Source organism: Phaseolus vulgaris, chromosome 10 (genome assembly GCF_051622355.1).
Source record: "Phaseolus vulgaris cultivar YP4 chromosome 10, ASM5162235v1, whole genome shotgun sequence".
Lineage (NCBI taxonomy): Eukaryota > Viridiplantae > Streptophyta > Magnoliopsida > Fabales > Fabaceae > Phaseolus > Phaseolus vulgaris.
This window is the reverse complement of record NC_143507.1, coordinates 27,081,705-27,095,766: the sequence shown is the minus strand read 5'-3', so window position 1 is coordinate 27,095,766 and position 14,062 is coordinate 27,081,705. Positions and strand designations below refer to the sequence as shown.

At 41.9% G+C, this 14,062-nt stretch overlaps 1 protein-coding gene across 1 annotated transcript; it reads left to right on the top strand.

The window, feature by feature from the left end:
* Positions 1 to 7,376: 7,376 nt before the first annotated feature.
* LOC137819660 (ethylene-overproduction protein 1) lies at positions 7,377 to 13,080 on the top strand. The gene is made up of 4 exons (XM_068623562.1): positions 7,377 to 9,887; positions 10,688 to 10,979; positions 11,071 to 11,380; positions 12,260 to 13,080. The coding sequence occupies exons 1-4, from the start codon at positions 7,834 to 7,836 to the stop codon at positions 12,487 to 12,489; spliced, it is 2,886 nt and encodes a 961-aa protein (XP_068479663.1). The 5' UTR covers positions 7,377 to 7,833; the 3' UTR covers positions 12,490 to 13,080.
* Positions 13,081 to 14,062: the final 982 nt, after the last annotated feature.

The window sequence follows — 14,062 nt, the reverse complement described above, 5'->3', positions numbered from 1 at the left end:
GCACCTCAAGTTATATTACAGTTGAAGCTTTGTAAGTAAAAACAAACACGAAGAGTTTTGCAAGCTTTCTGTTAAAACAGTTTAAAGGGGGCACTCTTTTTTCCCTAAGGAGGGTTTTTAATGAGGCCACCCAATAAAGAAGAGTTTTCAAAGTTTAAAGTATTTTAGATTGCATGCTTGTTGTTACGAAAGTTTTAGAGAAAGACCTTGTCACTCGTATGTGATTTAAGGCAAGTTTGAAGATATGCTCCATGATTTCTAAAAAGTTTTTAAGTCCCCATCGCTTTTCGGCAATCGGCGACACAGTTAAAGATAAAAGTCCTCATCATCTTTCGGCGATTGGAGGCACCAGCAACGTTTAAAAGACCTCAACGCCCTTGCGCGTCCTGAGGCGAGAAAGAGATAAATTCGTCCTCGACTTTGTGCGAGTGCAGGCGAGAACAAGTTAAAAGTCCTCAGTGCATCCAGGGAAGAGGAGATGTAATCCCTGGGCAAAGTAGAGGCATCAGATAAAGACCTTCTCGCCCTCGAGCGAGTTCAGGCCAGATAAAGACCTCCTCGCCGTCGAGCGAGTGCAGGCGAGAAAGAGATAAAGTCCTCAGTGCATCCAAGGGGGAGGAGATGTACACCCTGGGCAAGTTGAGGCACCAGAAGTCCTCAGTGCATCCAGGGGGGGGGGAGATGTACACCCTGGGCAAGTTGAGGCACCAGATAAAGACCTTCTCGCCGTCGAGCGAGTTCAGGCAAGATAAAGACCTTCTCGCCGACGAGCGAGTTCAGGCAAGATAAAGACCTTCTCGCCGTCGAGCGAGTTCAGGCAAGATAAAATCCTTCTCGTCTCGAACAAGTTCAGGTACAGTGTGGAGGGTGGAAGAGGTTTAAAGGATAGCTAAGGTAGGTTCAAAGAGAACGCCTAGCTATCCGACTTATTGTTCTGAAACTCAGGGAGGTAGAGAAGGATCCGAAAGGCGCCTCTACCCCCAGATGAAGGAACAATAGCCAAGCTATGAAGGAAAAAGGAGGCTTACATCGCCGGGACCCTATGGCGATCAGAAGAAATTCAGGCGATGGCAAGAGTAAGGGCCCATTTCGATGGAGCAGATCAGTTGATAGTTTGCTCGGGTTTGAAGCAGTAAGGAAACGATTGAGCCCACAGAATCGGTAAGTTAATTTGTTTAAGCGGTTTCTACAAGGAGAAGCAAAGGAGACCATATGCGGAAGCAGAAAAATTTATAATAAAAGTTGTGCCAGTTCGAATACAAAGGAAAGAAAATTACAAGTAAAGATAGTGCAAAAGGAAATAGGCAGATAAGTCTCAGGAAATAAGTGATGGAGGGAAGCGGTTAATCTTCAGAAGGCACGATCTTCCCATCCACCACTTCATTACATATCGACACCATGGAGAGGTCGAGCTCGGGGTACTGGCAGGCGACTTGCTCCAGGTTGGCGTCGAATCCGGCGGCAAGGACTTGGGCGGAGCTCAGTTCAAGCTCTTCATTTTTTTGTTTGAGCCCCTCGATTTGCTGCTTCAGCTCGTCAGCTCGCTTCTTCAGTTCTTCAGTTTCCCCACGAGCCTGAGCAAGGTCGTCAGCAACCTTCTTGCCTTCGCCCCACGCCTGGGCCAGCTCTGCGGCAATCCTCTCGTTTTCCTCTCGAGCCTTGGCGAGCTCGTCCACGGCGTCGTCCCTCTCCCTCTCGACCATTCCAAGGAGAACCTCCCGATCAGCCGATCTCTTCTCAAGGTTCTCCACCTTGGCTGCATCCGCTTTCATCGATGCCTCCAAGTTGGCCACCTTAAGCCTGTAAGGAACCAGCTTGCTCTCCAGCTCGATTTTCTCTTGAGCTAGGAGGTGCAGCTTCTGGCGCAGATCGGAGGCCTCCTTGCGCGCAACCCTCAGCTCGGCACTCATGGCATCCTCCACCCTTGAGTGATCAATCTCTGCCATCATGAGGTTGCAGGACAGCTTTTCCGCCTCGATCCTTATCAGGCGATTCTCCTCCTGGAGCGTGGAGATCTCGTCCTGAAGTTTTTTGTTGGAGCTCTTCACAGCCTTTGTTATGATTGAGGGGAGGTCCTCTGCCATCATTTTAAGTTTAGCTGTGAAGGGCCCCCAGATTTCTTTGACCGCGGGGGCAGGCTTGCAGCTGCTGTTGGTGGAGGTGCTGAGGGAGCCTGGTGCTGACTCTCACCACCACCCTCTTGAATTGGTTGATGAAGTTGGGCTTCCTGGCGTGGTGGTGAAGTGGGGGACTCGGTTATGAGTATTGGTGAGTTGTGAGCGCCTTCATCCCCACCTGGTGCAGCTTCAGCGATTGAGGCAATTGAAGGAGGACCCTCTCCAGCAGATACGAATGGCGTGGAGGCACTAGGAGGGTTCTCCATGAAGTTGGGCTCGTTGCCTTCAACCGCAGGAAGCGCAGCTGCCAAGGGTATTGCTTGGACCGGCGGTGTTGGTGTTGGGAGAGCGGGTGGTGAAGAAGGTGCCACCCTTTTCCTTTTGGTAACGAGGCCGTCCTCAGTCGCCTCATCATCCTCATCCTCGTCTTCTTGAACCACTTGAGGAGTTTTCCTCTTTGGTTTCCTTAAGACGAGCTTCTTTCGTTGAGGGGCGGGCAGTGTCTCTGGAGGAGCTGGGCCTTGAGGGGGCGATCTGCCCTGGGCAGCGGCGATCTCCACCACCGAGTTGGGCACGGTTTGAGAACCCGACGCCAACTTGTGAGTTCGGGCGAACGCCCTCAGTTCAGCTAATTTACCTTTGTCCAACATGAGATCTGCACAGGGTAAAAATATACAAGTAAGCGCAGAGGCAAAAGCGAAATATACTAGTACGTGTGCGAATGATACAAACAAATGGTGCATGAAATAAAAACCAAGCCCAGTGCGCAACAAGCAGGACGCCCAGTAATAGATAACAGAGATGCGCAATCAATTCCAACACAAGACAAAAACCTAAATGTCGAGGTAAGTGCTAACCTATGTGAGCTTCGAGTTGGCCCTCGAGGAACTCGAAGGAGATTATTGCGGAGGTGGGAAAGGTAATGTTAGCAGCTGCTACTCTCTTCCAGAAGAGGCATAGATCCTTGTCCAACTCGCCCATGTTGTCAGGACTTCTTGGCCTTCTGAAGTTTTCTTTGGAGTCCTTATTTCCCTTGTTTACCCAGTACAAGGGAAAGCCATCGAGCAGCGAAGAGTCTTGATCATTTTGGCGCACTTGGACGAACTTTCCTTTCCAATCTTTGTAAGATTGCTGGAAGATTGAGAGGATCGATCTCCCAGCAATCCCGTTTAAGCTCACCCAGGGGCGGTCTCCGGGATTCTTGGCCTCGAACAAGAAAAGGAAGACGTCTACCGAGGCCGGAAGTCCCAAGTGCGCGCACATGATTTGAAACGCCCGCACGAATGCCCAGCTGTTGGGATGGAGTTGGGCAGCGGCAATGTTAAGCTCGGTTAATAGTTCCCGTTCAAAACGGGTGAAGGGAAGCCTGAGTTTCACCTTCTTGAAAAGGGTAGTGTAAACGAAGCAGAACAACTCGCCGTTGTTCCCCTTGTCATCCGCGCAGATTGGCACGTCAAGAGGGCAAGGCAGCACCATTAGTTTATCGTCGTGCTCCTTGTGGAACGAGAGGTTGGGTTCGTCCCCTTTCTGCAACCGTAGCACCGCCAGCGCAGAGTTTACTGAAGAGGTCTCCTTCAGCAAAGTTGGGGTGGCCCACGGGTAGACTTTCTTGTAGTCTGGTGTGGGAATGGAGGCTCCTCCGGCGACTGGTGGAGTTGCCTGAGCGAGGTTAGGACAAGAGGTTGCAGGCCTCTCAGCCTGGAAAGAAGGAGCACCAGATGCTCGTGGTAAGTTATGCGCTTGGGATGGAGGGTTTCCTGATGAAGGAGGAGGATTCGCGGTGGTTTTTGTACGAGCCATCGCGAGAACTGCAAAGGAAAAAGAAAAAAGGATGAACAAAGGTTGTAGAGATCGACTCGATTGTGGACGAAGGATGGAAAACGAACGAATGGGAGTTCGTTGTGATGAAAGTAATGGAAGACGAAGCCCTAACTTACGAAAAGGAAGAAGAAGAGGAAACAACCCACAGCGTATGCACCAGGCAGATAATGGATGACGCGAATCGGTTAAAATGCAGCAAGTATCAACAAAAGAAGTAAAAGAGGTACCTTTCGATGATCAGATGAGCGTTGAAGGGAGTTGGAGATTGAAGGAGCTGAGAAGCGTTGTGGGTTTGCAGAGAAAACTCAGAGCGTTTTGAGAAGGCAGAGAGGTGATGAAACAGTAGAAATGAAAGGGTTTAAGGGTTTTTCAAACGTTTTTGGAAGCGCAAACGACAGCTAAAGATGACCGTTGATGAAGCCACGTGTCGAGCGATTGGAAAAAGGTGTTTGGTGGAGCGTCAGAAAAGCAGAGGGTACGAACGATTGGAATTTTGTGTCAGCGCCACGTAGATCGACAGTGACGTGACCTCTTAGTCTTTTCGCTAGACAAGTCTTCGCTTAAGACTGGGGGGCTTGTGTACCGCCCAGGTAGTCGGAAGTGATGACGTGGCAGCAAGCTATTATATAGGCGTGTTGAACGGGGCACCTGGCTGGCAGAAGGGAAGGAAGTCGGGGGGCTCGTGTAGTCGCCAGTCATTAAGTTGGCGTGCTCCGACCTCTAGCATACCTAAACCGGCGGTCACCAGGTTTGTGATGAAGTCGCCGGATGCGAACCCAGACGACCAAGTGATCAGAGATCGCCGAGAGGAGGACATCGTCGAAGGATCAGGAAAGCTTGTTCCAGGCTTTCGAAGCAGAGGATGAAGTTGTCAGATGGTCATTCCCTAGCTAGCCAGAGGTCGAGGTCGGGGAACAGCGTACCCGGGCATGAACGATGAAGCAAGTGAAGTAGATCATGATGGCGGCCGGCGAGACCACAGGGAAGGTGTGTATGATGACACCCGTACTCGCCACGCAGAAGAGGTCACTCTCCAAGGCAGTTATGCGCTGAGTCGCTTCCTGCATAAGTAACTTAGCCGAAAGCCTGAAGAGTAAAAGGTGACGCCCAAGTCAAGGATGCTCTAGATGGTGACACGTGTACAGCTGGATACGAGCCACGTGTCCAGATGTGTAACTGTCAGGAGAGAGAAAATGCACAAGTATATAAGGAATCCTAACGAAGTTCTGAGGTACGCGCGCTTTAGAATACTTCTTTTACGCTTGCGAGAACTTGAGTGCGCTGAGAGAGAATTTTGCACAGTTCCTGAAGTTCTTAGTTTTCTCTTAGTATTTTGGTGGTTCAGTCGCTGACTTGGGCGTCGGAGCGTGATCGGCCGCAGCGGCGCCGTTCTGTCTTTTGCAGGTTATTGAGGTGAATCAAGACGAAGGACGGAAGCTAACACTGCGCAAAGTCGATCCAGATTTGACGAGGCAAGGCTCTTGCATCCTGGTCAACAGGCAGGATCATTAGTAGTAGGCGTTTCACTGTACTTTAATCCTTAAAGTTCGTATATACTTTATATCATTGTAACCAAAAAGAAAAAGAGATGTTTATTATTAGTAGGTTACAACAGTGGTTTGGGTCCAATTTTCATTTGGATTTTGAAGGAAAATTCTTCTTGCACGCACATGATTTCCTCATTCACCTCAATAGGAGTGACAAAAACACTATTTTACGCTTAATTAAAAAAAAAATCATATTTAGCACCCCTTAATCTTTTTCCTTTCTTAGTTGCATCATCTCCATTAGTCACACTTCCTCTTCTCTTTTGTGGTTCGTTTTTATGTTGGAGACCATTGTCACACCTCTTTCTCTTCATATTCTCACAATCACACGCCTCTATAGAGTCGTATTTTGTATCCTCTTCTCTTGCTTTATTTATTTTTGGCGAGCACTCTTTGTGAGAAAAACTTGAAGAAGAAGAAGATGAACAATGAATACAAAAAAATAGAGTATCATAAAAAATGTATTTCACAGTTACAGAGAGACCTCCTACCACAACATATATAGAACATCTAACACTCTGTAAACTAGTGAGCATCTATCACTAGAATAGAGACCATATAATTCTAGACCACATACAGTATAATGTTAGAAGATATTGGTCGTCTAACACTAGAACAGAAGGACCGTCTAACACTACAACATGATCTTCTAACGATAGAACAAAGAGATTGTCTAGTATTAAAAAACAAGGATAGTTTAATGCTAGAACTAGAAATGTCTAAGGCTAAAACACATATAGATCGTCTAACGCTAGAATACAAGGATCGTCTAACACTATAACATGGACCGTCTAATGCTAGAACATGGAGGTCGTCTAGCGTTAGCATGCATGGATCTTCTAATGCTAGAACTGGGATCGTTTCATGCTAGAACATACATCATGTAACACTCACCATGTCCTTTTCTACATCCATTGGGAAAGGTGAGCATGGGACGATTTAAATAATCCAATTTGAGTATCAATTTCGTGCTCACTCCTACTGTAAGCCTTTTTGTTTGGATTTGAGATTGAGAAGTAAGTGATAGACACTAGGATTTGGAATTCATGTCAATCGTGAATACAACTTTTCGCATTATGGAATACAAATTTTAGATTGTATTCTGCATTGCATAATCCTGAATACATATATTTTGGATTATGCAATTCAAAACACAAATTTGGTATTCTAGATTGTTCAATCTAGAATATAATATAAATTTTGTATTCTGAATTCTACAATCCAGAATAAATTTTGCATTTCAAATTGTACAATTCAAAATGAAAAAAATCACAAATATAAACTTTCAGATACTATAATCCGGAAGTCTCCAAATTTTACATCCAATATTTTAAAAAAGTCAATAGAATACAAAGTAATTTTGGTATTTTAAGAAGTGTTGGGGTGTAGGAAGAAAATATGGAGGTGTGGGAAGAAATTTCCATTTTGAAATGATGGTGGGCCTTCGTCAAATTATAGTTGTAGAATTTACAACTAAAAAGCCAATATGCTATGCATTTTGCCATTGGTGGTGACATGGTTTTTCTATCTTCAATTTTTTTAATAAAATGTTAAATGAAGAGGTGGCACTCAGTCACAAGACCTAAGAAAAACATAGTTGACATGAGATATTTTCCCAAAATCCCAAAGTTGCATGTCTAATAGGATGAGAGTAAAACTTATATGCCCCAAATCCAAAATCTCAAAATTTGTATTTCTTCTAACATATTTGTACCCTGTTCTCTCTCGTTCGCATCTTGTCTATTTTCAAGAAAATAAAAATTAGAGGCAAATCCAAACCGAAGTAGAAATAGCAAACCCTAATCAGAAAAAAGTGGGCAAACCCATATATTTAGAACAAAAAAAATAGCAGCAAAAGTACATAAGAAAGAGAGAGGTAGAGAAAAAAAAAACCCTAAGAGAGAGGAAAAACATAACTGCTTTAACGGCCACCTCTATCTCCATCGCATCACACCTAGTTGGCTATTCCTCCATCATTCCTATTCCCTTCCTACCTTCCCTATTTTCTGCTTCTTCCTTTGCCTCCATTTTCTCGGAAACCCAAAAGCAAAATAAAAAATAAGAAACCCAAACAAAACAGCAGGGAAGGGGAAAAGGAAAGGAAAAGAAAATAAAAAGAAAATCCTGGTTTAGCCAAAACCAAACCTCACCTCACACCATACGCAATCCTCAAAAAATCAATCAATTCATTCCTATTTCTTTACATTCCTCTTGCCTCACCCGTGAGTTGCTCTTTCCCCCAAACCACAAACCAACGGTGCTTGCAGTGTCATATATCCAATGTCACCACCTTAGAGATTATTCATTCATTAATTCATTGCGTGACAATTTGTTGAACTCTGGAAAAAATGCAACACAACATCTTCCAAACAATGCGTAGCTTGAAGATCATTGAAGGTTGCAAGGGAACTCAGGTGTATACTATCAACCCCTCCTCCGGCACCGGCACCGGCACCGGCACTGGCAGTGGAATTGGCGATAAGCTTCTCCAACAACTCCACGACCACATTAAGAGCCAAACCCTTATAAGGACCAAATCGAATCGGAACTTCCAACCTCCTAACGCCACCCCACCTTCCGAGGTTGTCTTCTGTGATGGGTCCCTCCTCCCCTATGCCCTCCCCATGACAGACCTTCTTGAACCCAAAGTCGAACCGTCCCTCGTGTCTCTTGACTTCGTTGAAACCCTCGCCAGTGCGTATCGTCGTGCTGAGGACCGGCCCCAGTTCGAGCGCACGGAGGTCTTCCTCGAGCAATGCACCATCTTTCGCGGGTTAGCAGACCCCAAGCTCTTCCGTCGCAGCCTTCGCTCAGCTCGACAACATGCTACTAACGTGCATGATAAGGTCGTGGTCGCCGCGTGGCTCCGCCACGAGCGCCGCGAGGACGAGCTCATCGGCTCCTCTTCCATGGACTGCAGCGGGAGGAACCTCGAATGTCCCCGCGCCACGTTGGAGCCAGGTTATGACCCAGAGTCGGTGTTTGATCGTTGCCTGTGCACGCATGCACGCGCAGGGGATCATGATAGTGACGATGCTCATAGTGAAATGACGATAGAGGTTGATGATGAGCCAAGTTCTACCTCGGAGGAAGAGGATGGTGACATGTCGTTTTTTGTTGGTGAAGATGAAATTAGGTGCAATAGGTTCAACATAGCTTCACTTTCAAGGCCCTTTAACACAATGTTGTATGGTGAATTCATAGAGTCAAAAAGGGAGAACATTAATTTTTCACAAAATTGTTTTTCTGTTGAGGCACTGACAGCTGCTAAGGAGTTTAGTAGAAGTAAGAGTTTGAGCCATTTGGAGCCTAAGGTGGTTTTGGAGTTGTTGTCTTTGGCGAATCGTTTTTGTTGTGAGGAGATGAAGAATGCTTGTGACGCACATTTGGCTTTGCTAGTTTGTGACATGGACGATGCCTTGTTGCTTATTGAATATGGTTTGGAGGAGACTGCATACCTTCTTGTGGCAGCTTGCTTGCAGGTGTATCTCCGAGAGCTCCCCGGTTCGATGCAGTGTTCGATTTTCGTGAAGATGTTTTGTAGTCCGGAGGGTAGGGATAGGCTAGCTATGGCGGGGCACGCGTCATTTGTGCTGTATTACTTTTTAAGTCAGATTTCGATGGAGGAAGAGATGAGATCTAACACCACAGTAATGTTATTGGAGAGGTTAGTGGAGTGCGCAAAAGATGGTTGGGAGAAGCAAGTTGCGTTTCACCAAATGGGTGCTGTTATGCTTGAGAGAAAAGAATACAAAGATGCACAACATTGGTTTGAGTCAGCAGTGGAGGCAGGGCATGTTTATTCAGTGGTGGGAGTAGCAAGGGCCAAATATAAGCGTGGTCACACCTATTCAGCATATAAGTTGATGAACTCACTTATTTCTGAACATAAACCAGTTGGGTGGATGTATCAAGAGAGGTCTTTGTATTGTATTGGGAAGGAGAAACAAATGGACTTGCTATCTGCAACTGAGTTAGATCCAACTCTTTCCTTTCCTTATAAATTTCGAGCTGTTTCTTACTTGGAAGAGAACAAAATTGGATCTGCCATTGCAGAAATCAATAAAATAATCGGTTTCAAGGTTTCTTCAGATTGCCTTGAACTCAGAGCTTGGTTCTTGATTGCCATGGAGGATTATGAAGGTGCCCTTAGAGATGTTCGGGCAATTTTGACGTTGGATCCAAATTATATGATGTTTTATGGGCATATGCATGGGGAGCAGTTGATAGAACTTCTCAGTCCTGTTGTTCAACAGTGGTGCCAAGCTGATTGTTGGATGCAGTTGTATGATCGGTGGTCCTCTGTTGATGATATTGGTTCATTGGCTGTTGTACACCAAATGTTAGCAAATGATCCTGGGAAAAGTCTTTTACGTTTTCGACAATCTCTCCTTTTGCTACGGTGAGTGAAATCCCTACATTAATTCAATTATATCTTATTCTTACACTACCAATTTCTGATATAAATTCTAGTTTTACTTCATATTTTTATATGTGCAAGAATTCTCTGTCAATGAGTTGTCATAAATGGCTTTTTCATTATCAGATAAATCCTGATTACTAAGATTAATTATAAAATAATTGATAATCACTTCTTTAATTATTTATTAGAACATCGTTTCCTAATTCTTATTATTTTTATATTATTATAAAAGAGTTATCAAATGAATTATATATAAAAAAAATTATCAAAACATTATTTTTCTGTCAGTGAAAAGAGTAATATTGAAATACATGATTAGAAATATTTCGTGCATTCTTTTCTTTTGCAACTGGCCATGTAATTTATTTACATGGATTTCATGTGTTGCTAAATAAATTAGTTTATAGTCACATTCTTTTGTCAAAAATTAGAGAAAATTGTCACATATTCCTGCCATCAAAGCAAACTATGACAAAATACTGGGATCGTAACATTTTACTATGTACTGATTAGGACCTTCTTTGAAGTAATTATTACAAAATATTCCAAAATCTGCCTATATTTTAAGTATAATTTCAAAAAGTGTTTAAAATTGATCGAGTGTGTTTTAGTACTAATTTTATCTTGTTTAGTTAAGCACTTATTTTGTAGTTTTACTATTTAGTAGTGTCATACATGATTTTTATGGACTTAAGATGGCTAATTTGTTTGAGTCCTGGTTCATTGTAATATTGTTGCAGATTGACTATTCTGGGTGTTGATGTTCCTTGATCTTGCAGGTTGAATTGTCCAAAGGCTGCCATGCGTAGTTTGCGGATGGCTAGAAATCATTCTAATTCTGACCATGAAAGACTTGTGTATGAAGGATGGATATTGTATGACACTGGTCATCGTGAAGAAGCACTAACAAAGGCTGAGGAATCTATTACAATTCAAAGATCATTTGAAGCTTACTTTCTCAAAGCTTATGCATTAGCTGACTCAAATCTTGATTCAGAGTCTTCTAAGTATGTGATCCATCTCTTAGAAGAAGCTCTTAGGTGCCCTTCAGATGGTCTTAGGAAAGGACAAGTGAGTGTCAAGCTTTGGATTAAACATGTTGTGTTTATATCACTGTTGAAGTAATAATGTATTTATAATTTCGTTCTTATAAATTTTGTAGGCACTAAATAATCTAGGGAGTGTCTATGTAGACTGTGATAAACTAGACCTTGCTGCTGACTGCTACATGAATGCACTCAACATCAAGCATACACGAGCACATCAAGGATTGGCACGTGTATATCATCTTAAAAATCATCGCAAAGCAGCATATGATGAGATGACAAAGCTAATAGAAAAGGCTCGTAGCAATGCATCAGCATATGAGAAACGTTCAGAATATTGTGATCGTGACATGGCAAAGAGTGATCTTAGTATGGCCTCACAATTGGATCCTCTCAGGACTTATCCTTACAGATATAGGGCAGCAGGTAAGTCTCATACAAGTGGTTCTATTACCCTTTGTTTTCCTCTTGATTTTTTATGATGGTAAAGAAGGGATATTGCAGCTCTGATTGTAATTTGCAAGCCATTTCTGCGGCATTTGTTACAACTATAATGTTTGTAATATTGTCCTAGATTTCAAAGGTCCAATCTTTGATGATGTGGACAGTAAATTTTTTCTACATTTAGTTTATATCAATGCAACTTCACAAATACATTTTAGATTTTTATAAAAATATAGTACTTGATCATTTTCCTTCATTTTACTATGTATCATATAACTGCATGAAAAATTAATGTTTTTCATCTTTTTGCATTCTTCATTTGTTTTTTCATATACACCAATTCCCATGTCCATGTTCTAAACCATATCATTTAAGTTTTCCTTCGAAATAAATGGTTCTTGTCTGAAATTTTGACATTAATGGTGTAGTTTCCGAAAAAATATCATACTGCCTCAGTGTTGCTGGAAATGACTTGTGGATCTTTCACACTTAATGCAGTATAAATAATGAACATCGTTGCTTTAAATGTTAAAATAAAATCCATGGTTGTCCATAGGTTTCCTATTCATAACATACCTATCAAATTATACATTATTGTAGGGTACATGTTTTTTTTTGGATTATTTTATCTTACCAAGAGTGATCAATAATGAAGTGAGATCTTTTGAGTTTGTGCTTAACCTTGTAGTTTTCTATCTTTTGTTCTGATTTGTGGTCTTTGTTCATGTTGAGATAGTATTGTTTGTTTTCAACGTCATGATAAAGCAATATGAGCACAATATACTCAAACCTTAGAAATATTAGTCCAATGTTATTGCATGCACGAAGCATGTCAACTTCTGACTCACTTTTGTCTACCAGTTTTGATGGATGATCACAAGGAATCTGAGGCAATAGCAGAGCTTTCAAGAGCCATTAATTTTAAGCCAGATCTACAACTATTACATCTTCGAGCAGCATTTTATGACTCAATGAGTGACTTCGTTTCTGCCGTTCAGGACTGTGAAGCAGGCCTCTGTCTTGATCCTAATCATAACGAAATTCTTGATCTTTGTAAGAAAGCACGAGAGCATCTTAGAGAACCAAAGTAGAAGAATAAGATGTTTTGAAACAAACATGCTTTCTAATGTTCCTTATAGGGACAAGCCTATTCTTGCCAGCCTATACCTTTTTTTTATGAAGGTCCAATATCATCATCATTCTCATTTATCTGTTACAATTTGTCTCCAAAAATGGCACGATCTATATCTTTCAGCTGACCTTCAAAAGAGTGAAACTACAGAAGGGAAAAAATTACAAAGGTCATTTGGATTATAAGCGAGAAGAGGAGGAGCAAGATAACTTGTATATATATGTGATGACTTATGATTTCTTCAGAGTATGGTCAAATAGTACATACAACTGTTGTTGCTATCCTCTAGTATGCTATACCAGAAAATAGGTGATGAGTTACTAGTTAGAGAAAACATGTACATGAAAACCAATTTGTTATGTAAGTCCAAGATTTAGATACTTACCATTACATTTTTGCCTATGCAATCCTCTGTTCATAATTGTGGTATAACATTTTCCACTTTTCTCTGTTGTATAAACACCATTTTCCCTAACGACCTTTTTAACGTGTATTCATGACGAGTTCTCTTTAGAAAAGACATCTATAACTAGTTATACAAGTTTTAACCATTAAATGTGTGTTTAGTTCATTTGTAGAGCATTTTCATCAATTTATTTTTCCAGATTTAAATACAAAGCAAAATCTGATACGAAAAACAATGTAGGTAGAAAGAAATTTGAGATCATATAAACAAGGTTATATTTCTAAATGCAATATATATGTGATGGAGACCAGATTTTTGGGATGACACAACTAAAACTATGGGTGGATTATAAATTTATGTAAAAAAGCTAAATTCTTATATCCAAATTGGTGTATGTGTCTGAAACCATGTTTATTATGTGTAAAAACTTAGACCAAACCTTTATACATAATGCAAAAAGAGGATCTTCCAAAAATTATCTGGTCTAAAACTTAAAAGGTATGAGCTGAGTAGAAAAGACAAGTAAAATTAAAATTAAGTTATAGGAGGTGTCTGGATCAAATGGTTTAGGAAATGTTATATGTATGATGTGTCTAACATCATTATTAGCGTAGTTTATACTGTTGTTTGTTTGTGCAAGAAATAATATTAATATCAAAAGTTCGTGGATGTTGAGGATATGAAAAGATATACTGTGGACCAAAATATGCCTTATGTCAAATTCATTAACCAATTTGGCAGTTAGGAAATGTTATATGTATGATGTGTCTAACATCATTATTAGCGTAGCTAGTTTATAGGAGGTGTCTGGATCAAATGGTTTAGGAAATGTTATATGTATGATGTGTCTAACATCATTATTAGCGTAGTTTATACTGAGGATATGAAAACATATACTGCTGGACCAAAATAAGCCTTATGTCAAATTCTGTACCGTCCCGTCCCCGGACGTCGACCAGAGTCAAAGTCAAAGTCAACGTCAGGGCCAAGGTCAACATATGGTGGGACCACACGAAGGGCCCAAAGAAGGAAGTCAACAGAGTGACTACATAAGGCGTCGCCAAGACAAGGCGTCGCCAAGACAGTCATCAGCAGTGTTACTCCCCGATACCCATGGGTAGGAAAG

Coding starts and splice junctions, on each gene's coding strand:
- LOC137819660 (XM_068623562.1), top strand. CDS start 7,834: ATGCAACACAACATCTTCCAAACAATGCGTAGCTTGAAGATCATTGAA. Junction 10,980..11,070: donor ATGGTCTTAGGAAAGGACAA/GTGAGTGTCAAG, acceptor TAAATTTTGTAG/GCACTAAATAATCTAGGGAG. Junction 11,381..12,259: donor TTACAGATATAGGGCAGCAG/GTAAGTCTCATA, acceptor TTTGTCTACCAG/TTTTGATGGATGATCACAAG.